The sequence below is a fragment of the Aotus nancymaae genome, unplaced genomic scaffold (assembly GCF_030222135.1).
Source record: "Aotus nancymaae isolate 86718 unplaced genomic scaffold, 86718_ANA_hifiasm-v0.15.2.pri h1tg000062l, whole genome shotgun sequence".
In the NCBI taxonomy this organism is placed as follows: domain Eukaryota; kingdom Metazoa; phylum Chordata; class Mammalia; order Primates; family Aotidae; genus Aotus; species Aotus nancymaae.
The window spans coordinates 41,821,981-41,846,939 of record NW_026988476.1 but is presented as its reverse complement, the minus strand read 5'-3'; the positions used below and the strand labels follow the sequence as shown (position 1 = coordinate 41,846,939).

Below are 24,959 nucleotides of genomic sequence, written 5' to 3'. Positions count from 1 at the left end.
AACTTAAACTGTAAAATTGTCAACTGTTCATTGCTAATATTTTTAAATGAATGTGTAAGTGTGCGTGTGTGTGTGTGTGTGTGTGTAGATATACATAAAAAATCACCAGTTATCTTGCTCAACTCACTTAGTAGATTTTTAAAAGTAATCCTTGGGATTTTTCTACATAGACAGTCTTGTCATCTATAAATAGGGATAGTTTTGGCTTTTTATTTGTATGCCTTTTTTTTTTTCTTGTCATACTGCACTGAGTAGGGCCTAGCATATATGCTTGTATATTAAATTTACAAAAATCTAAATCACCTCAGATAAAGTCAGCAAGTAATACTGGTCATTTGCCTTAGTCCAGAAACATTTTTGTATGTGCCCCTCCTATGAAAACTTTTTGCATCTTCAGAATAGACCTCTAATTTAGGAAACATTTGTTGAGTACTTACTATGTGCTAGGAATACAAAGTTTAAATGATAAAGTTCCTGCCTTAGAGACATTTATAGTCTATTGGAGACGGTGGGCATATAATTTACCCAGGCAGGTAAATAATTTATAAACTGAAGTAATTATCATTGTAATAGAAGTTTCCTAGTACTTGTATATCTACTGTCTTTGCTAAAGGGATTGGGAAAAGCTTTACTGAGGAAATGTCATTCGAGCTTGGTCACAAAAGATGAGAAGAAATTTGTCAAGTAAATTTGTGCAGGAATCAGAGACTCTAGACAAAGGGAACTGTATGTGCAAAGGCACGTGCGCAAATGTAAAAGAGCATGGTGATGTTGGAAAGGATCCACTGGAGCTGGAGCGTGGGACTCTCTACATGTTGGGAGAGATGAAACAGGAATGGCATGGTGGAGCTCAAGGGCTGTGGCATGAATGTTGACCTCATCCTATAGACAGCAGGAAACAAAGTTTTTAAGTGGTGGGTGATACTATAAGGCTTTTTTAAAAAAAGAACTCTGGCAATAGTACAGGGGATACACTACAGATGGAAAGACTGATTAGAAGATGCAGCGTTTATTCAGAGGAGAGCTTATGAGGATCACCTGGGTCACAAGGATAGTGGTGGTGGTAGGGATAGAGATGAGGCCATGAGACCGTGAGGTAAAATCAGTAGAATATGAATTGGATTAATTACAGGGCAAGAAGGAGCTATAGAAGGTTGATTGTGACCCACATCTTTTGGCTTTATCTTTTTCATCAGGAGATCAGAATTACTGATATGTCACTGTTTCTCATTTAGACTACATAAACTTTTAGAATCATGAAGCTTTGTAGCATTTCTTTTCAAAGAATTACTTAAAGGAATGCTAATCACATTTTATGAGGTATGCATATATGTATTGATACATATAAAATATATAATGTATATAAAATGAAGCTTGTGAAAAGTTTTAAATGTTTGTCATGACTGGGAAGATAACCACTAAGTTGTTAAAAGTAGTTATTTCAGTGAGTGACCTTGGGGGAGGGATGGATAAGGAGCTTCTGTACTTTTAAGTTTTTTATAAATGCACATCTTTTATGTTTTAAATTAAACTAAATAAAACATATGTCACATACTACTGCCTTTTTAAAATAAGCAATTATTTCTCAGTTAAAATTATAAGTGCTTGACTTCATCTTTTGATAGAACTTCCATGTATAACCTGTTAGGTTTTTAAGTGTTTCTCTGTGCCTAGCACCATGAACAGGCACTGCGAGGGATAAATACCTGCTCTGATAGAGCATATTTTTAGATTTGCAGATATAAAAACAACATAGTAAACAATTAGGCCTAACTGATGCTAAAGTTGCAGGAGAGTTGAGTGTAAGTTGAAATAGTGATGGAAGGCCAAACTTTGTAGGATGGTAGAAGACTGATGGGAGATGGAGTTGACTTCACGTCAGACGAAAAGCAGAAATGAGGACATGGCAATAGTAACAACCACTGTTCGTACCAGAAAGCATAGTCATATATTTATTTTAATCGCTTCTCTGCCTTTTGGCTAAATGCATATTTCTTTAAATAGAAAAGAAATCAATGTGTTAGCTTTTTAAATTGAGTTTTAAAAATTATTTTGTCTTCCAGGAATCTGTCTTGAACTATCGTTTAGATCCTCTTGGCATTGTTGATGGCTTTACTGCCGAGGTAGGGGCAAGTGGTGTTTTCTGCACCACACATTTGACTCTTCCAGTTGAAGTGTCATTCTACAGTGTTTCAGATGATAATGCTCCCTCTCCTTATATGGCAAGTATTTTTTATATTGTGTGTTTTCCTGACAAATCAACCAACTTAATGACAAATATCTTTAAGTATTTTGGTGTAATACTTGAAAGTATAAATCATTTCCTAAGAGAAAACTGAAAGCTGAATACAAACTAATATGCCAAAATATTACCTCACAACTTCTTTCTAAGCTAGTTCACACAACAGATAACCTCTTTTGCATTTAAGAATGGTACTAAAAATTTACTTGTTTCTCTTTGTCTGGAAAAAGTGATAAAAATTGATGAGTGACACTGTAATTCCATCTTGCTGAGTTCACACACATTCTCAAATGCTTACTGTGCCCTCCAGTCCTACAAGGGTTTGGTGACCTAAGGCTTCTGTACAGCCTTTTCACTCCCTTTTCTCCTGTTTGGTTCAGCTTGTCTTTGAGCCTATTCTTTTCTAATCCTAGGGTTCTTTGTTTGTTTGACAGGATCTCCGTTGCCTAGGCTGGGTGCAGTGGTGTAGTCATAGCTCACTGCAGCCTCAAACTTCTGGTCTCAAGCCATCCTCCTGCCTCAGAGCTCCTAAGTAGCTGGGCCTACAGATAGGCGCCACCATGCCTAGCTAATTTTTATCTTTAGTAGAGGCACGGCCTCTCTATGTTGCCCAGGCTGATCTTGAACTCCTGGCCTCAAACAGAGCTCCCACTTTGACCTTCCAAGTGTTGGGATTAGAGTCATGAGCCACCACAACTGGTCTAATCCTAGAGTTCTTTAGGATACTAGCTGCTTCAGAATCATGCTAATGTCTTAATGGAGAGTGAGATAACTGAGAAGAGTTAGAGCGAGCTTGTCCGGCCTGCGGCCCACATGCAGCCCAGAAAGGCTTTGAGTGTAACCCAACACAAACTCCTAAACATTCTTAAAACGTTACAAGATATTTTTGTGATTTTTTTTTTCTTTTTTTCTTTTTACCTCATCAGATATTGCTAGTGTTAGTATATTTTATGTGTGGCCCAAGACAATCCTTCTTCTGCCAACGTGGCCCAGGGAAGCCAAAAGATTGGACACCTCTGAGATAGAGTGTAGTGTTGAGTCTTAAGATCAATCTTAAGATTTCACCTTTCCCATTTTTTATTCCAATAGCTTGTGGATAATATTAGTCTTCATTTGTAAAATGATAATGAGTACTGGAATATGATTAGTATCGGCCCTCTTCCAAAAGACAAAGAGGGATAAGTAGCTAGCCATGCAGCTCTGTAAAAAGTTTACAGAGATGGTTTTAAATATGGAGTCAAATCTGGATTTTCATGTTAGGTGTTACTTTTGAGAAATGTAGATTACAGGCACTGAACTTTACAGCCTAGTCTTGCTGCTTGAATTTTCTAACTTACCACCTGGCCCAACTGCTTCCTCTCCTAACATCCCTCTCCCCAACCTTCTAGGTTTTCAAGGACATTAGCAACAGTGACTTTTGTTATTAATAAAAGCTGTAAAAAGGGGCATCTACATACGTGTACGTAATTGAGAAACAACAGAGACGAAAGGAAGCTACTTTTTAGGAACCTATATATGGCCTACTCATTATTGGCCCAGTTTGCTCAAGGAAGGTTTACTCCATTCTAAGGGTGAAGCTTTTAGTTAAGACCTTGATCAGTGTTTCACACTTTGATAGAAAAAGCATAGTGGTGTCTGCTCATTTATTCAAAGTTTTCTTTTCCAAACAGTGTTCACATCTGTGGGTCATAAGTGTGAAGATGTCCAGCATAGGTTATTATCAAAAGCAGAGGCCCCCCACTTAACAAACCTGCCCAGTTATTACATATGCTGCCTGTTCATTGACCATAAAGATGTACCCACTTTTCCAGAGTTATTTTGAAAAAATAACTGCTAATTTTGGACTATTAATAAAATGGAAACTACCACTGAGATAAGTTTAATACAAGAATAAATGCATATCATACTCAAATGCTTACAATATGAGAATATAGCAACAGCTTGTTTTGCCTTACCAGGACATCAAGAATCTCATCAGTTTCACACCTTTTATTGGCACACAATAATAGAGGATGGAAAGATAAGGTCTAAACTACTGTGAACTGGCCGGGTACAGTGGCTTACACCTGTAATCCCAGCACTTTGGGAGGCTGAGGCAGGTGGATTACCTGAGGCCAGGAGTTCAAGACCATCCTGGCCAACATGGTGAAACCCCATCTCTACTAATAATACAAAAAATTAGCCAGGTGTGGTGGCGCACACCTGTAATTCCAGCTACTCAGGAGGCTAAGGCAGGAGAATCTTGAACCTGGGAGACTGTGGTTGCAGTGAGCTGAGATCACGCCATTGCACTCCAGCCTTGGCAACAAGAGTGAAACTCCGTTTCAACATAAATAAATAAAATAAAATACTGTGATCTGTCATTAGTAAACAGAGTCCCTGTTGGCCATTAGGTTGGCTTGGAAACAAGATGAAAGGGTAAACTGGCTGAAAATCGCTCATATAAATATCTTTGATGGAAATTAATGAGCAAGAGGTAATTTGAACTATACTTTTAAAAAGCAAAACAAGACCGGGTGTGGTGGCTCACGCCTGTAATCCCAGCACTCTGGGAGGCCGAGGCGGGCGGATCGTGAGGTCAAGAGATGGAGACCATCCTGGCCAACATGGTGAAACCTTGTCTCTACTAAAAATACAAAAATTAGCTGGGATGGTGACACACACCTGTAGTCCCAGCTACTTGGGAGGCTGAGGCAGGAGAATTGCTTGAACCTGGGAGGTGGAGGTTACAGTGAGCTGAGATCGCTCCACTGCACTCCAGCCTGGCACCTGGTGACGGAGCAAGACTGTCTCAAAAAAAAGCAAAACAACATTAATCTTTCATCTTAGTTGATACCTAAAAAATGAAGGATTGGGAGATAAAAGATTTTTGTCACTCCAGAAAGTACTAGGGATGTACACACGCATATTGTTGAATAGATACTGGCAAGGGTGTAAATTAGGTTACTGAGTTTAATCTATACTTTTGAGAATCTCTGACTTTCTTTTCTCTGATAACATTCTTCAACAAACTATCCCTTTTATGTTTTTCCTACGAAAATAGAGTATTTTCATTGAAAAATTAGAAAAATAGTCTATATTTTTCTATAAAAAGTTTACTTAGGAATGCATTCTTTTTGCAACTGACCCAATCCAAATCTTAGACCACAAATCTTTCCTGCTTTGAATTAATTTTGTTCCTCAGGGAATAGTCTCTATATTTTTATAGTTGAGTCTGTTTTCAAAGAACTGATTATGTTTTGATAAGATTATACATACCACAGGCCAGCAGGGCGAAGACACAAAACTCCAATTTGTTACTTTTATCATAACCTTGTTACTGTAATAATAATTTGGGGACCTCTTATCACAGATTATACAAACAACTCAAGGGTAAAATTATAGCACAGAAAATCTTATCTTTATGGTATAAAGGTGATATAGGACTTCTCATTAAATAATTTCTTAAAGATTAACTCAAAGCTATATAATATCATTCTCCAGTTGGAATCAGTGGTAAAAATGTTCTCCATGTGTTATATGGCAATACTTACCTGTTTAGAAACTGTTGCATTGTGAAACCAGGCAGAAATGTCTAAGGCAGGTGTGCCAGTAGCAAATTTATAGTATGACTTGCATTATAATATTATCAGAGCCATGTGTGATTTCCTTTCATTTGTAATTAACCAGATCAAGATATATTTCAGTTTTCCACTTCTTTGTGCATATTTATTACATAATAATTTGAGGAGTTTTTATATAAGATTTTGATCGTATGTATTTTAACCCTACTATTCCATTTTAAAATCCCAGAAGAAAGGCCGGGCGCAGTGGCTCATGCCTGTAATCCCAGCACTTTGGGAGGCCGAGGTGGGCGGATCACTTGAGGTCAGGAGTTTGAGACCAGCCTGGCCAACATGATGAAACCTCATCTCTACTAAAAATACAAAAATTAGCTGGGCGTGGTGGTTGGTGCCTGTAATCACAGCTACTCAGGAGGCTGAGGCATGAGAATTGCTTGAACCCAGGAGGCAGAGGCTACACTGAGCTGAGATCGTGCTGCTGCACTCTAGTCTGTATAACAGAGCAAGGCTCCGTCTCAAAAAAAAAATACAAATGCCAGAAGAAAATGTGTTTTTTTGTGTTAAATATGGTAACTTTTTGTAGGTATAAATATTAATATGCTGATCAATTAAAATGATAAAATTATTACAATAATGATGAATAATAAAATTCCAAATAATTTCCCAGTCCCTTTCTAAAATTCCTAACTTGCCAATGCTACTAAACATTGCTTAGAAATTGTTTTAAATTGTTGCCTTAAATTTTTATTTTCAAAAAGCTACTTTTTTAAATAAATTGATTTAATTACTGTTATTGTGTTCTAAAAACTATTGTAATTGAATATATTAAAGGAAACAGGTATAAACTTAGTAGTTGTCTTACCAGTTTGACTGTATGTATTTGGTGGGGAGGCAGATGGCCGGCAAGGAAGAAACGTAATTTATTACATGTAGTTATGTGATTTTAAAAAGAGCCATTATTTAGGTATATTTTACTTTTTCTTTCGAAACTAGGAAGAAGACGGGTATAATATACCATACCTTTTTCATGTAGGGTAAATAGCCACACTCTGCTCATGAAGAAGAGTGGTATGCAGAGTACCTCATTAGGCATGTAGAGCAGGTTGTAAGAGAGAAATTGTTAAAGTTTTATTGTTGTTTTGGTTAGGGTTGCAGTTTGTTGATGTGCTTTTTTCATGTTTTAAATAACCATGTGACAAATTGATTTCTCACGAGAACCACATGTCTTTTCAGTGCCTATTTCCATGAACATTTCCCAAGCTTAATGTGTTAATTTAATAAGCCATTGTCAAGTGTTGTTCACTTGAAGCTGAGGAATTCATATGTCAGAATGTGGCTTTCCCTTTTACCTTTATCCACTCCTTTTTACTTCCTAACCCTGGTCCAACTTCCAAACCCAACAGAGAGATGTCACCTGAGAGAATAGTCCTATTTTATATTTGGTTTTACACAGCTTGGCATGTATAATATATAATAATGGAATCATGAAATGTAAAACATACTGTTCTTCTTAACTACCGTAACTACTTAAAAGATAATTATTAGCCCAGTTAAAATAAGTGAATCAGCATTCATTTAAAGCTGTTTAAGAATTAAGTACCACAGGCCGGGCATGGTGGCTCACACCTGTAATCCCAGCACTTTGGGAGGCCAAGACAGGTAGATCACCTGAGGTCAGGAGTTTGAGACCAGCCTGGCCAACATGGCGAAACTCCATCTCTACTAAAAATACAAAAATTAGCTGGGCATGGTGGTGCACGCCTGTAGTCCCAGCTACTTGGGGGGCTGAGACAGAACAATCGCTTGAACCTGGAAGGCAGAGGTTGCAGTGAGCCGAGATTGCACCTCTGCACTCCAGCTTGGGTGACAGAATGAGACTCCATCTCAAAAATAATAATTAGGTATCACAATTACTACCTATAGCTGTCTGGTCATCCTGGTTATTGAGAAACTGTTGCACATTCAATTTGAATTTACCTTGTTTTAACTTACGATTTTTCCCTATTGTCTGGATTTTTGCAGTAATGAGAGCATAATGAGAAAAACTACTTCATGTACTAGAGCAGTGATTCCCCAACTTTAATGTAAATTGATATCATATGGAGAATCTTTTTAAAATGTATATTTGACTTGGTAGGTCTGGGAAGAAGTCAGACATTTCCCATTCCTAGGGAGTTCCTAAGTGGTGCTGATGATGCTCGTCTAAGGATCATTCCTTGAGTAGCAGACTAACTGGAGGACTCCTAATATCCTCCTTTAGACATCTCTAATGAAATGACCTTAATTTAGCTTTAACCTTGACTCCAATCAGCCCTCAATCCATTGTGTTCTGATTCAGAATCAATTTTGATTCTTAGATTCCTTAATAAGTAAATGACCAAACAAAAGCAAAATATCTTAATATCTGGATAAAGATACACGACATAAGATTGTTTCTGAAGAAATATTTAACTTTATAAAAGTGAGATTTAATAGTTTTACTATAGAACATTTCACAGCCTGAAAGTTGCTGATTTAACCTTCGTTTTTCACTTTTTGTCTTAAAACATCTCTTATCCCATAAAGTAGTACCGGGCAGGGAACTACAGACTTCCAAATTCCTTTTCTATTTTTTTTTTTTTTTCCTGTCTTTATTCAGAAATCCAGATATGTAACTTAAATCCCAGACTGAAGAATTGACTTTATTTTTGGCCAAGACTTATTTTCCTACACCTGTGAGTTTTTACAGGCCCAAAGACCAATAAATTATTTGCTTCTTCATTTCTCCTCTCCCTCAAGATACATGGAAAGGGTCCTATTACCTTCCTTTATTTCCTTTGTAGTTAGAAACTTCTGACTTTTATTCCTGTATTTTAATAATAATTTCAAGTGTCGTGGCCATTTATGTTATATATTATTTATAGCAACATCACCAGGAAGAACAGTAAAGTGTTTCTTTAAGGGTAGAAACATAGAATATATCTCTCTTAATTCAATTCTAATGTTTTTCCATAGAAATAGAATTTGAAATTTTAGTAAATTACATGAGTTATTCTTATTTTAGTCTTTTATGTACATATGTATCAGTTTGTACTCAATTTGTCTTCTTTTATTTCAAGGGTGTGATTACTTTAGAGTCCCTTGGTAAAAGGGGTTATCGAGTACCTCCTTCAGGAACAATACAAGTGGTATGTGTTTTATAGCCTACAATTGCAATAATCATTCTCTCACATACATATAGAACTTAGCCCTTTCTCCTGCTACTGCTGCTGCAACAACTTTGGTAAGTAACAGTGGGGCTGCAGCTTTGTTTGGAGTTTCCCTGCTCTGCCCCAGGAATGACCATTTGGGGACCTCCATAAAAGGAAAGCATTAATAAGCTAATCAAGGTGAATACTTAAGAAAAATAGCATATGACAGTTTGCATAACTTCAATAGGGCTCTTTTCAGTGTATTTAGAACCTAATATTACTGGTGCCTTCTTTTTAATAAACCAGATTGAGATGAACCTATTTAAAAGGAGACCTCAAATATTAGTATTGCTTTGGCAGGAAAACTTGGAAACAAAATTATTTTATCTCTACTGTAATCGTTTCTAAAATTATTTAATGAGATGATCACACAAAGCAGAAATGTAATCTGACAGATATCAGGGCAGAGAAGGCATCATTCCTTTTGGTCTAGGCATTGATGTCCTTTTGGCTCAGGATAGTCCTTCTATCCCAGAACAGTCCTTCCTCATCCCTGGTCCAGGGTTCTCAGAAGAATAATTTGATATGAAGTCCAGCTTGAAATTGAGTTCACTCTAGGTCTCACCCAGCATAATCCTGCAAGCCCTCAAATCTGTTACAGAGTTTGCAGGCTGAGAATCTAGCCTAGGCTTGCTCCTCATACTCAAGGTCTGGTCTAATTCAACAAGCCTTTTTATGACCTTTGACCTCAGTGTGTTCAGTACTTTGTCAGATCACTTTTACTCATCATCATTGTTCCAATACTGCAAAGAGTCTGTACATTTGTTTCATATCCCACGGGAATGAAACAGAACTATGCAATATATGTGTATATGTGTGTTGATATATACATATATATAGTAATTCATATTTATATAATTTTTGCTAAGGAAGAATTACCACAAGAATACCACAAGTATTTTATATCAAACTGATTTCTAGAACTAAAGGAGTGACAGTGATCTCTTGCCTTTGGCTGTGTAGCTCATGAGAAAGTGTGGGTCAGTGGAAAGCTAGCTGTCAGTTGACATAATAATGAGGCATAAACCCAGAGGTAACACATTTACCTCTTGTTTGGAGACTGCCAACTTTAGTAGTTAATTATAAGTACGAAATTTGGGTATGTCTTCTATTCCGTATACAGTTTAACTGTGTATAAACATGAACTCCTGGCTTATGAGTTGTGGTTGTTGAATGTATTCGCCTTAATCTTAAGACTCACTAGATTTCAAAAATTGGATTATGATATTGATATATTTCTATTTTGATTCAGTGAGTGATGTCCAGTGCCACGGATGAGCTTCTGAAAGCATGGGCACCAAGTTACCTATTGATGTGCTGGTAATTTGGTTAAAGTCAGATCAGCACCTTGGGGTTTTGTTTAAAAATTAATACTTTAAAAATAATATTCCTTCAATTATTCATAACCAAGCGACAATTGAACTTAATTCAGTCTTCACCATGGATACATATTTTGATCTATAACGATATTGAGGATTTTTTTTAAAAAAGCCTAGTGTTGCTGCAAATTTTGAAATGATTCTATGTATGAGTAAATTAAGTATTAGCTCACTTTAGATCTAGTTAATACTGAGCTTTGTTTTCTAAACTTGGGGAAATGTCCAGAAAGGAAAAAGTCTCTTCTTTGAGCACCTATTTTAAATTGTATAATAATTCTATGTACCTAAGACATCAAACATGCTAATTTACTGAGCTTGTATTTTTATTTGAGATATTCTATTTGTTCACTATTAAAATGTGAGAAAAAATTAAAACTCTTATTTCGAGAAGTTTGAAGTTGATACTCTTTAGCAAAGCTAATATGTTTAAAATAATTGAACTGGAATATTTTAACCCAATAAAGATGTATTTTGTTTAAGCTAGTGGAATTATTCCTTAAAGTTACTCCTCTGAACAAGGAGTAAAATTTATATATATGGAATTTGTGACTAAAGATTTTGATTTATTACAAGGCTTTATATTATTGTAAACAAAAAATCAAATTGAACCTTTTAAAAATACTGAATATTATTTTATAAACTTTTGAAATTGTGTTAATTGTAGTCCCTGAAACTGAATTATATTCAGTGGTATTACCTTGTTGTTTAAAATCTTATTTGATTATTGGCACAATCATTCTGAGTCCCATCAAAGAATCATTCTTTTTAAAGAATAATTTCTACATTGTTTCTTCAGACCTTATTTAATCCTAATAAGACTGTGGTGAAGATGTTTGTTGTGATATATGATTTACGAGCTATGCCAGCCAATCATCAGACATTCCTACGACAAAGAACTTTTTCTGTACCTGTTAAACAAGAAATGAAGAGAAGTGTTAATAAGGAGAACATCCGACACACAGAAGAACGGTTATTACGCTACCTCATACATCTGAGGTAATGTTTCAAATATGAAAATGTTACTTTAGAACAACTCTAAAATTTTTAGTTGTTTTTTGTTTGTTTATTTTTGTTTTTAACTGTGACTTTAACTAGACCAGTGTCCCTAGGGACTTTGCTTAGCTTGGGAACTCTTGATGATGTGCCAAGATGCAGAAAGTACATAGCATACCTTCCTGTCGTTATTATTACTTGTTGAATTAGGGAGGTTTTCATTTATAGCTGTTTAATGTAAAATATTTTATGCCAAAACAAATGCATGTGGGGCAGTGAAACACATTTTCTCAACAAATGCTGTTTAAAAATGTAATATTAGGGCCGGGTGCCATGGCTCACTCCTTTGATGCCAGCACTTTGGGAGGCCAAGGTGGGCAGATCACCTGAGGTCAGGAGTTTTAGACCAGCCTGGCCAACATGGTGAACCCTGCCTCTACTAAAAATATAAAAATTAGCTGAGCATGGTGTTGGGCACCTGTAATCCCAGCCACTCAGGAGGCTGAGGCAGGAGAATCTCCTGAACCTGGGAGATGGAGGTTGCAGTGAGCCGAGATCGTGCCATTGCACTCCAGCCTGGGTGACAAGAGTGAGACTCCATCTCAAAAAACAATAATGATAATATGAGCCATATAGATCATTCTGTATTTTTCAATACCACATTTAAAAAGTAGTAAGTAGGTAAATTAATATATTTTATTTAGCCCAGCCTATCCAAATTTTATCATTTGAATATGTAACTGATATAAATATTATCAGTGAGCTATTTTATATCCCTGACTCCTTGAAATAAAGTATGTATTTTACACTTATTTGAACTAGTTTCATTTCAAATGCTCAATAGCCACATATGGCTAATGGCTACTGTATTGGAAAGAGAAATTCTTAAACTTTATTCATTTCTTCAACTAATGTTTATGGGCCAGGCATGCTTCTAGACACTAGCAAAACAGCAGTGACAAAATCTCTGCTCTCATAGAGCTTATACTCTAGTCCTTCTATTATAAATATCTTTCTGGCTAACTTTTACTACCCAACTCATAGTTTAAGGTTGTGAGAAGCCACTTGTTTGCTCTTGAGGTCAAAGTTGTCAGTATACTAGGGTAATGTTTTCAGCCCTGAACTCCTGGTTTAGCTCTCAGGACCAATGAGCAAGTGATTGGTTAAAAGAGGGCTCAGTAGACTTTTGCCTATAACTCTGTTTCTAATAATTTTCTGGTCCCTTCCATAGAGAGTCCTCAGTCACATCGGTGACATTTATCTTAGTCTAACTCCTTATAATAAGGAGTGTTATTCATCAGGAGGAATCACTTTTCATCTCGGATTCAGGCAGAAGACTTCTTTAATCTCTTATTGCTGATGGTAACCACCTGCTATCTTTATTGATATATGCCTTGCAGTGGTGATCTGGAGTGAATAAGCAGCGAGCTGTACACTCAAATTCCATGCATGAAAGTCTGTTAATTATTCTCCCCCAAAGCACTATTTAATTAGTTCTTTCATCTTGGTCTTCTGCCTGTTGTTCTGTATTCAAAAGACATGTTGAGCCAGCACAATTTATTTAAACCAAACCTGATGTAAGCCTTATGGGAAATGTTACACAGATTGTGGGAATGAAAAATCTATGAAAAACACAATTGGAAAATTTAAAGACATGGTATGTCCGGGCACAGTGGCTCACACCTATAATCCCAGCACTTAGGCAGGCCAAGGTGGGCAGATCACCTGAGGCAGGAGTTCAAGACAAGCCTGGCCAACTTGGTGAAACCCATCTCCACTAAAAATACAAAAATTAGCTGGGCATGATGGTAAGCACCTGTCATCCTAGCTCCTCAGGAGGCCAAGGCAGGAGAATTGCTTGAACCTGGGAGGGAGACGTTGTAGGGAGCCAAGATCGCACTACTGCACTCCAGCCTGGGCAAGGGAGCAAGACTCTGTCTCAAAAATAAATGAATGAACAAATGAATGAATGAATGAATGAATAACATGGTATGAAATAGTAGACTATAAGCATACCTCCCAGCCTAGAAGATTCAGCCCTCTCTGGTTAAACTTGCATTTGACACCATTCTTGTTGAAGTTTAACAACCATAGCTATTTGTAACCAATACTGGCCAGAGTAAAAATCAGCCACCCTAGCTTTTACAATCCCCACATAAGGTCAGGACACTTTAAAGAAACCTTTTTGGGGAAAATGCTATACTTCCCAAAGAATCTTCTTCAGATTGGGAAGGTGGAAAACTTCAGAGAGGAAGGAAGAGTGAGCCAGTCAGAGCCAGTCTGCTTTAACATAGAGAACTGTAACCACCAAATCTTTCAGCTAGTTCAGGAGTAAAATCCACAAACCCAAAGAGTATTTATGCTACGCCAAGGGAAAAACAGAGAAATTGGCACTACAGGGTACATTCATCTGTTTGGTAGGTAAGTTAATGTGACTGAGGACTCCAAATCCCTGTACTGTATTACAGATATTAGCAGTGGATAGAAACAGTTTCATATACAGTTTTGATAGCCATTTTCATGTTACTGCTAACTTTTCTCTTGACTTAGATGGTGGCTGGGTTCTACTTAGCCTAGCCACTGTTTATTATAACATTTTATTATCATCTACCCCAAATCATGGGAGGCTGTTGTGTGAAATGGGTCAGTCTATGTAGGCAGAAAATGCTAGGGCTGCAGAGCCCAAATGTAATATTCCTGAGTAATGTGAACTGCCTCGTGAACCTGCAGACAAGGAAAGGTGCATGTACTGTGGAGCCTGGGAGAAAAAGTAAGATTGTTTTTGACACTCATATTTATAGGAAGAAGCATCTCAGGCATTGTAAGAAGAAAAAGGAATATGAGGTATTTGGGGAATGGTAGGAGAACAACATTTAAATAAAAGCATATGCTTTGGTCTTTACAAAGATCTTAAATATCATGTTAAAGAGTTAGTGTTGACCTAATACTGTTGCAAGATTAGTTCTTCCTGCTTTCAAATTTTAATTTTTCTAGTTTGTTTTAAATACTCATTCTCTGAAATGTTTTATCTTTTTGTTTATTTGTTTAGGTTCCAGAGTTCTAAATCTGGAAAGATCTACCTCCATAGAGATGTACGGCTCCTGTTCTCTAGAAAGTCAATGGAGGTTGATAGCGGTGCTGCATATGAACTCAAATCTTACACTGAATCGCCAACAAACCCTCAGTTTTCACCAAGATGTTGATAAGGAGTGATGATATAAAGTATTTACTCAGTACCCAAGTTTGCAAGTAAAAATTAGCATAGAATGGATTGTGTACCAAATTAACCATCAGGAGAGTGGATCCTCTCCTGTTATCCTGGACCAGTTTTTATGAAAGGATTCCTGAAATGAAATCCATATTTTCCATGTAGACTGGAAAAACTCATGTCCTAATCCTTTTTGTACTGTTGAAACCACTTCATTGGACGTGTTGCAATAGCAAACCCCCCAGTTAGATTAGCGTTTACACATTTTATTTCTCAGTTATTTAATATTTAATGTTTTCCTTAGTACTCAAGTGATGTTTGTCTCTGGTGTTCTAATGTAGCACAAATCCTGTGTAAAATCATACTATGTATTTTTGACATTAATGTTGAAATCTGAAATATATGCACAAGTCTTTAATTTTGTGTGATGTGTTTTAAGTGCTGTTCATTTAAGTTATTGAAAATGAGAATGAAATGTTGAGCTTCTTTAAAATTAACGCACTATGCAAGCATGTGTACTTTTTATATCTCTCAAGTTTAGTTTTTATAAAACCATATCCAGGTTGCTATATCACATAGTAGCCCTTTAACATACTGTATTAGCAGTGCAATGTGGATTAAGCTGCTTCACATTCCCTTTGCAAGTTCAGATCATCATGCCCATTCATAGCCAGGATTCCTTATCCCCAAAACAGTTCTATTTTTCCTTAATCACTACTATAGAGTCTTTACATTAAATTGCTGTCCTATGCTAGATAATTTTCTCAGATTGTTAAAAGAATATGTACTTTGGAAACATTAGTATTTATATTGTAAATATATGCCAAAAAACTAAGAAACGTGTATTTCGCTTTTATTTGTAGATGAGACATTTATGTGATTGAATGAATTAATCATTAGGCATTTTCTTTCTAGCTCAACAGCTCCAAAGAGGGAGGAGGAAGATGTCTTGAGTCTTGTCCCAGTTTCTCACTCAGTGTGTCAGAAGTCTGTCTTCCAACACCCTTGGAAAGAATGGGGTGGTTTTTAGACGTTTGTGCTCACACAATGGGCAACAGCAGATTAAGTAACAAGGCAAAAATACTAGGAATGCTGGTAGAAATCTATGGCTGCAGGTTAAACATACCACTCAAGTAGGCCACACCCAGGAGACCTGGGAATCTAGAACCTGGTAAGCAGTCTGGAATTGGGAGAGGGGAAAATCTACTTTGGAACCCAGGCATTAGACAGACTACTTAAGGGAATCTGTCCAGGTGATGAGCGTGTGGCTGCAGGCCAGCAGGCTGTGGAATGGCAAGCAGATACCTCTTATAAATTTATTTTAAAATACCAGTTTTAAAAGACTATTTATATTCCATAAAACTAAAAAAAATTTGAGTGGTGCAAATTTATGAAGATTGTTGTCAATCTTTAGACTCTGTGGAAAACAGATGGGACAGGGACCAAAGGTTTGGATTGTAGTCCCAGCTCTAATGGTATCTGATGGAACTGACTCCAGGAATCCCCTAATGTTTCCAGGTCTGTATGATTAAGAAAATGTGGTGACGGTATGATTAATGTGCCTTCTCTTCTTAAATTCTGTCATCTCATCCTTGAAATAAATATTTCATTACACAAATCTAGATATACATTTGGCAAAAGTCAATATTGATAATTTTATATAAAACTTGGAAAACATCAAAAACATTTTTATGATTTTTTTAACCTTTCCAGTAAAGTTTACCCAAAAAATAGGCCCATACTTGTGTTCAGGTGTCTTTTTGCAAGGATACCACACTGCAGTATTTGCAGAATTCTTCCTAGTACATGGTCCTCCAACCTTTCTGAGCACTTGCCAGAAACTTTGAAGTTGAGTGGAACATCTAGGTGCATCCTGTGCTTGCTTCCTGGTAAGTTTGTGCAGAGCAAGAATGTGCTGACCTTTTGCTCCTCTACTTCTTAGGGCCTTTTCACTTAGGTTTTTCCTCTGTGAGGTATAATTACCCAGCGTCTGTCTGTACTCATTTGCTCTGGCATTATCTCTATCACACTGGTTATTTTTCTACCCTCGTGTAGTTATAGGCAAAGCATTACCGCATCTCTATTACCTGTATCAAAGATTATGTCACTAGATTATATAATAGTTGACTGTTGGCATGCATAGAAAGATACCAGCAGACAACTAACAATGTTACCTGTGATAGATACTAGAGATCTTACTGCAGGCCCACTTGGCAGTGTTGTAGATCAATAAAATGAGTCATAACTGATAATTCCCTTTAAAAAGGAACTACAGATCTCAAATAACCTTTGGAGATTTTATTTGATGAGAATGCTAAAATCAGTCATGAGAATAAAAAAAATCAAAGTGATGAAATGACTAGCTGGAAAATACCCAACAGAAGGTTCTCCCCCTTGCCATTTTCCCCCACCAGACCTGTCATTCCCAGAGGGCTAAGGAAGGAGAAAATTTCTCCTTCAAAGGCCTCATCTTTGAAATCCTCACTCTTTCCTAATTAACTTTGTGTATAAAGTGGTGATTCTTTTCTAATTTAATTTTTAAATGTATAATGTTTATTATTTTACAATGTTCACACCATATAGGTATATAAAGTAAATGTAAAAGTCCCCTCTCTCAAGTTGACCTTTACAGCTACTGCTTTAACAGGGTTAAAAATTTGGTACGTGATACACCATATGGTTTGCTAGACCTAGGAAAACAGGATCAATCTAAATGGAAGTAGGCTTTTCACATTGGTGAGCATTAACTCTAAATCCCTAGACTATCCCTATAGAGCATTGGAATCAGCCAATTCTACTTCATCATGGGCTATCTGTGGGAGACAGGGCAAAAATGTGGACGTGGGGAGAAGGAAGAGAACATATGAATGCTTGCAATGTGGTAGGCATTCATATATTGATGCTCTTACAACCATACTTCAGATAAAGAGTGGAAATTCTACAGTTATTCTCCAGTTAAAAAGGGGCTTACAGCTTCCCCAAGGTCATACTGGAGTAAGCAGAAGAACCAGAATTCAAATCTGGGCTAAAGATTGTCTTTTTCACTCTACTCCACTGGTATTTTGCCTTTTTTCCTCATTTCCATTACATTTTTCCACCAGAAATATACTTTTCATCAGTATTCTTGGAAATAAAGTCTATAACTTGCCATGTGATAAGTGAGATATCGTAAGGAAATGCCTACCTTAAGTGACCAACTTTTTTTAAATCTACGATTTTGGGAATGAATATCCTAATGCAACTCAGAGGCTATTCAACTTAATATACTGTCAGGAGGCTTGAGGTAAAGAATCAGTTTTTCCAGCCTCTGGCAGATCCCCTTTTATCCCATTGTTCACTGTTCTTTCTTTCTTTTTCTTCTTCTTCTTTTTGAAATGGAGTCTCACTCTGTCACCCAGGCTGGAGTACAGTGGCGTCATCTTGGCTCACTGCAACCTCCACCTTGCAGGTTTGAATGATTCTCCTGCCTCAGCCTCCTGAGTAGCTGGGATTACAGGCACCTGCCATCATGCCCAGCTAATTTTTGTATTTTTAGTAGAGACAGGGTTTCACCATGTTGGTCAGACTGGTCTCGAACTCCTGACCTTAAGTGATCCTCCCACCTCAGCCTCCCAAAGTGCTGGGATTGCAGGCATGAGCCACCACACCTAGCCCTTTCTTTTTAATTTATTGAAAATTTTCCTGTTCCAACCACTAAGTCCCTAGAAAAGTGGGATCATCCACTTTTTAAGTTCCACTTTCAACACGCAAGTTGTTGAAACTGCTGTTTACAGTTATCTGACCTGTTGATTCATTTAATAATCTCTGGGATTTGCTCATAGAAATCACCACTCATCCTAGGATTTTTGGTGTTCGGTATCTCACTTGGTTTCCCTGAGTTGATTTTTTAATCTCTTCCTTTCATTCAAAATGTATTATGTTCTCGGTGTTTGCTACACTCTGATGATGCAGATAGACTTCCTCTCTCAATTGTTTGAGGACCGAATGGAGGGAGACATTACTTCATCTCCTTACTCCTATAAACTCTTGAACTAGGCCAAATAAACCTCAAAAAGAACTCTGTTCTTTTTAAAACTTTTATACACCTACCAAGTTCCAAGTCAAAAAAATATTTTGTGCATGTATGCATCAGAATCACCAGGGGGAGCTTTGGTTAAACATCAATTCTTGGACCTTGCCCCAAACTTAATGAGGATCTCTGTCTAAAGGGTAACTCTGTGATTCTATTCCGTATGGCTAATATTAAAAATTAAGTTCCTGGCCGGGCACGGTGGCTCATGCCTGTAATCCCAGCACTTTGGGAGGCCAGGGCAGATCACTAGGTCAGGAGATCAAGACCATCCTGGCTAACATGGTGAAACCCTGTCTCTACTAAAAAAAAAAAATATATATATATATATATACACACACACACACACACACACACACACACACACACACACAAATTAGCCAGGCGTGGTGGCACGTGCCTGTAGTCCCAACTACTCAGGAGGCTGAGGCAGGAGAATTGCTTGAACCTGGGAGGCGGAGGTTGCAGCAAGCCGAGATTGCACCACTGCACTCCAGCCTGGGTGACAGAGCAAGACTCCATCTAAAAAAAAAAAAAAAAAAAGTTCCTTGGTTGTCCTAGTTACATTTCAAATGCTCAACAGTCATATGTAGCTAGTGGCTACTGTATTAGAGAGCACATATATAGAATATTTCCATCACACACAGTGCTATTAGACAGCATTAATCCAGAATACACATATACCTTGGAGATATTGCAGGTTTGTTCCAGACCACAATAATAAAGTAAGTCACACAAATTATTTTGTTTCCAGTGCATATAAAAGTTAAGTTTGGCCGAGCACGGTGGTGCACACCTGTAATCCCAGCACTTTGGGAGGCTGAGGCAGGTCGATCACCTGAGGTCAGGAGTTCGAGACCAGCTTTCTCTGCAGCATGCAATGCTGTTTGATAGCATTTTATCTAACCACAATAGAACTTGTTTCAAAACTGGAACCAATCCTCTCAAATCTTGCCACTGCCTTATGAGCTAAGTTTATGTGATATTTTTTAATCTTTTGTTGTAGCAATCAATCTGAAAAAGAAAGCAATTACATTTACAATAGCTACAAAAAAAAAGGAAAATACCTAAGAATAAATTTAAGCAAAGAAGTGAAAGATCTCTAGGAGGAAATTTATAAAACACTGATGAAAAAATTGAAGATAACACACACGAAAATGAAAAGATAGCCCTTGCTCATGGATTGAAACAGTTAATATTGTTAAAATGTCTGTACTACCCAAATTGTACTACAAAACTATAGTAACCAAAACAGAATAGTATTGGCATAAAAACAGACACACAGACCAAAGGAACAGAATAAAGAACCCAGAAACAAGTCCGTACACAGCCAACCCATTTTCGACAAAGATGCCCAGAACATACACTGGGAAAGGACAGTTTCTCTAGTAAATGGTGCTGGGAGAATGATATCCATATGCAGAAGAACGAAATTAGATCCTTATCTTTCACCATATACAAAAATCAGGTCAAAATGGATTAAAGATTTAAATGTAAGACCTGAAACTACTAAAAAAAAAACACATTGGGTAAATGCTCCAGGACATTGATCTGGGCAAAGACTTTTTGGGTAGCACCTCCAAAGCACAGTCAACAGGCTGGGCACAATGGCCTTTATTACAGCACTTTGGGAGGCTGAGACGGGTGGATCACCTGAGGTCAAGAGTTCGAGACCAGCCTGACCAACATGATAAAACCCCATCTCTACTAAAGATAAAAAAATTAGCTGGGCATGGTGACGTGTGCCTGTAATCCCAGCTACTCGGGAGGCTGAGGCAGGAGAATTGCTTAAACCCAGGAGGCAGAGGTTGCAGTGAGTCAAGATCCCGCCATTGCACTCCAGCCTGGGCGACAAGAGCAAAACTCCATCTCAAAAAAAAAAAAAAAAGCACACGCAACATACAAGTGGGATTACATCAAGCTAAAAATCTTCTGCATAGCAGAGTGAACAAGTGAAGAGAAGCTACAAAGAACATTTGCAAACTTCCATCAAACAAGAGATTAACGACCAGAATATATAAGGAACTCAAACAATAGCAAAAAAAGAAAACCCCAAATAATCCAATTTTAAAATGCACAAAAGAACTGACTAGACATTTCGCCTGTAATCCCAGCACTTTAGGAGGCTGAGGCGGGCAGATTACTTGAGCTCAGGAATTCAAGACCAGCCTGGACACCATAGTGAGACTGTCTCTACCAAAAAAAACACAAAAATTAGCTAGGCATGGTGGCACACACTTGTAATCCCAGCTACTTGGCAGGCTGAGGCAGGAGGATCGTTTGAACCTGGGAGGCAGAGGTTGTAATGAGCTGAGACTGCAACACTGCACTCCAGCCTGGACAACCAAGTGAGACTTGGTTCTCAAAAAAAAAAGCTTTAATTCTAAAAAAAAAAAAAAAAAAAGGTTTCATTTAAAAAAAAAAAAAAAAGAAAAGAAAACAATTCAGATCCTTGGCCAGGTGCAGTGACTCATGTCTGTAATTCCAGCACTTTGGGAGGCCAAGGTAGGTGGATCACTTGAGGTCAGGAATTCAAGACCAGCCTGGCCAATATGGTGAAACCCCATCTCTGATGAAAATACAAAAATTAGCCAGGTGTGGCGGTGCATGCCTGTAATCCCAGCTACTCGGGTGGCTGAGGCACAAGAATCACTTGAACCCAGGAGGCAGAGGTTGTGAGCCACTGCTTTCCAGCCTGGATGGCAGAGTAAGACTCTGTCTCAAAAAAAAGGAAATCAGTACGTCAAAGAGCTATCTGCACTCCCATGTTTACTGCAGCACTATTCACAATAGCAAAGATATGGAGTCAACCTAGGTGTCCATCAACGGATGAATGAGTATAGAAAATGTAATATACATACCTAATGGAATATTATTCAGCCATAAAAAAGAATGAAATTATGTCATTTGCAGCAATTGGATGGAACTGGGGGTCATTATGTTCAGTAAAGTAAGCCAGATAGAGGAAGTCAAATGTAGCACGTTTTCACTCACATGGGAGCTGAAAAGTTGGATCTTATGGAGGTAGAGAGAGGAATGGTGATTACCAGAAGCTGCCAAGGAAGTGGGGAGAGGAGGATGAAGAGAGGTTGGTAATGAGTACAGATGAAGATTTTGTTGTCATTTCAACAACATTCACAGCATCTTCATCAGGAGTAAATTCCATCTCAAGAAAACCAGTTTATTTGCTCATCCATAAGAAGCAACTCTTCATTCAAATTTTATCATATTGCAGTAATTCAGTTACATCTTCAGCATCCACTTGTAGTTTTTCTTGCTCTTTTTGTCTGTCACATCTGCAGTGATTTCCTCCACTGAAGTCTTGAACCTCTCAAAGTCATCCATGAGGGTTAGAATTAACTTCTTCCAAACTTCTGTTAATGTTGATACAATGACCTGTTCCCTTGAATCACAAATGTTAATAGCATCTAGAATGGTGAACCCTTTCCAGAAGGTTTTCAATTTAGTTTTCCTACATTTATAAGAGGAATCACTGTCTATGACAGCTATAACTTTACAAAATGTATTTCTTATTAAGATTTGAAAGTTGAAATTATTCCTTGATCTGTGGGCTACAAGATGGATGTTGTGACATTAATCTCCTTGTACATCTCCATCAGAGCTCTTAGATGACCAAGTGCATTGTCAATAAACTGTAATATTTTGAAAGGATTTTTTTTCTGAGAAGTAGGTCTCAATAGTGAACTTAAAATATTAACTAAACCATGTTATAAAAAAATGTGCTGTCATCCAGGCTTTGTGGTGCCATTTACAGAGCACAGGTAGAGCAGATTGAGTATAATTCTTAAGGACCCTAGGATTTTCAGAATAGTAAATGAGCACTGGCTTCAGCTTAAAGTCACCAGCTGCATTAGCCCCTAAGAAGAGAGTCAGCCTGTCTTTTGAAGCTTCAAAGCCAGACATTGACATCTCACTAGTATGAAAGTCCTAGATGACATTTTCCAACAGAAGGTCGCTTTGTCCACATTGGGCAACTGTTGCTCACTGTAGCCCCCTTTGTCAATTAGCTTAGCTAGGTCTTCGGGATAACTTCCTGCAGCTTCTCCATCGGCACTTTCTACTTTATCTTATACTTTTATGTTATGAAGATGGCTTCTTTCTTTCAACTTCATGAACTCACCTCTGCTAGCTTCAAACTTTTCTTCTGCAGCTTCTTCACCTCTCTGAGGCTTCATAGAATTGAAGACAGTTAAGCCTTTGCTCCGGATTAGGCTTTGGCTTACAGGAGTGTTGTGGCTGGTTTGATCTCCTATACAGATCACTAAAACTTGGTCCACATCAGCAGAAAGGCTGTCTCGTTTTCATATCATTCATGTGTTCACTGAGTAGCACATTTAATTTCCTTCAAAAACTTTTTTTTTGCTTTCATAACTTGGCTAACTCTTTGGCAAAAAAAAAAGCCCAGTTTTTGTCCTGTCTCAGTTTTTGACATGCCTTCCTCACTAAGCTTAATCATTTCCAGCTTTTAAAATTTTTTTAATCTATTCATCTGTTTACTTAGAGAACAGGTTATGAGACTGGCTAATTTTCGTATCTTTGGTAGAGACGAAATTTACCATATTGCCGAGGCTGGTTTCAATCTCCTGGGCTCAAGCAATCCACCAGCCCCAGCCTCTCAAAGTACTGGGATTTCAGGCATGAGCCACCACACCTGGCCGTTTCTAGCTTTTGATTTAAAGGAAAAGATATGCAACTCTTCCTTTCACTTGAACACTTAGAGGAAATTTTAGGGTTATTATTTGGTCTAATTTCAATATTGTTGTGTCTCAGGGGATAGGGAGGCCCAAGGAGACAGAGACAGGGGAATGCTGGTTGGTAGAGCAGTCAGAGCATACACATGTATCGGTTAAGTTCAGTCTTATTTGGAAGTGGTTTGTGGTAACCCCCAAAATTACAACAGTAACATCAAAGATAACTGATCACAGATTACTATAATGGATATAATAATAATGAAAATGTTTGAAATATTGCAAGAATTACCCAAATGTTACACAGAGACACAAAGTGAGCACATGGTGTCAGAGAAATGGCGCCTATGGACTATGGATGCAGGGTTGCCAGAAACCTTCAATTTGTAAAAAATGTAGTATCTAGGAAGTACAATAAAATGAAGCCCAGAAAGATAAAGTATGCCTGATGGCAGTTTAAACTATGACTGTCCACCAGGCGTAGTGGCTCAAGACTATAATCCCAGCATTTTGGGAGGCCGAGGCAGGTAAAGCACTTGAGGCCAGGAGTTTGAGACCAACCTGGCCAACACAGCAAAACTCCATCTCTACAATTATTATTATTATTATTGTTATTTTTTGAGACAGAGTTTCACTCTTGTCACCCAGGCTGGAGTGCAGTGATATGATCTTGGCTTACTGCAACCTCCACCTGGTAGGTTCAAGCAATTCTCCTGCCTCAGTCTCCCAAGTAGCTGGGATTACAAGTGCCCACCACTATACCCAGCTATTTTTTGTATTTTTAGTAAAGACGAGGTTTTACCATGTGGCCAGGCTGGTCTTGAACTCCTGACCTCAAGTGATCCTCCCGCCTTGGCCTCCCAAAGTGCTGGGTTTACAGGCATGAGCGACCGCACCTCGCCTACAATTACTAAAAACACAAAAATTAGCTAGGCATGGTGGCACATGCCTGTGTTCCCAGCTACTTGGGAAGCTGAGGCAGGAGAATCACTTGAATCTGGGAGGTGGAGGATGCAGTGAGCTGAGATCATGCCACTGCACCCTAGCTTGGGTGGCAGAGTGACACTTTGTCTCAAAAAACGAAAACAAAAACTATGAAGGTGGAAGTTATTTCCTGGAGGCTGTGTAAATCTAGAAGTGAAGGGGATCCAAGGACGGAACTGTTAGAATCTTCTCATTAAGAGGCAGGTTAAGATTCAACTAGGAGGTTAAGAAGGAAAGGCCAGAGAAGTAGGAGAAAATCCATGAGACCATAGTATCCTGGAGGCCAAGAGAAGGGACTTTTAAGAAACAGGGTGCTGGAGACCACAGTGCCGTTTAACACATTAAGGTTCATAATGATGCAGAGTGGTGTTAGTTGGGAAAGAATGACTTTCCAGACAGGTCCTCAAAGTAGAATGTTGCCCATGGTAAATTCTCCATTTGACCGAAGTCTGCCCCACAAAAATTCAAACTTGCCCCCCTGCGAGTGTCACTATCAGAAACAGATTCTTTTCATCCAAGGTCGCATAGCCAATTAAAAAAAAAAGAAGAAGAAGAAAAGGCCGGGCATGGTGGCTTACACCT

The 24,959-nt window shown here is 38.0% G+C and overlaps 1 protein-coding gene across 6 annotated transcripts in view; it reads left to right on the top strand.

Moving 5' to 3' along the window:
• The window catches only part of ATOSA (atos homolog A), a 116,953-nt gene extending 101,499 nt beyond the window's left edge, over positions 1-15,454 (top strand). For 5 of the 6 annotated variants that reach the window (XM_012442305.3, XM_012442302.3, XM_012442304.3 and 2 more), the window contains exons 10-13: positions 2,064-2,222; positions 8,904-8,972; positions 11,211-11,410; positions 14,457-15,454. In XM_012442305.3, coding sequence (XP_012297728.2) covers positions 2,064-2,222; positions 8,904-8,972; positions 11,211-11,410; positions 14,457-14,610 — 582 coding nt within the window. In that variant the 3' untranslated portion in view covers positions 14,611-15,454. Of the gene's footprint in view, positions 1-2,063; positions 2,223-8,903; positions 9,068-11,210; positions 11,411-14,456 lie in introns of all 6 variants that reach the window. The other variant, XR_001105667.2, reaches the window with a different exon arrangement.
• The last annotated feature ends 9,505 nt before the right edge of the window (positions 15,455-24,959 follow it).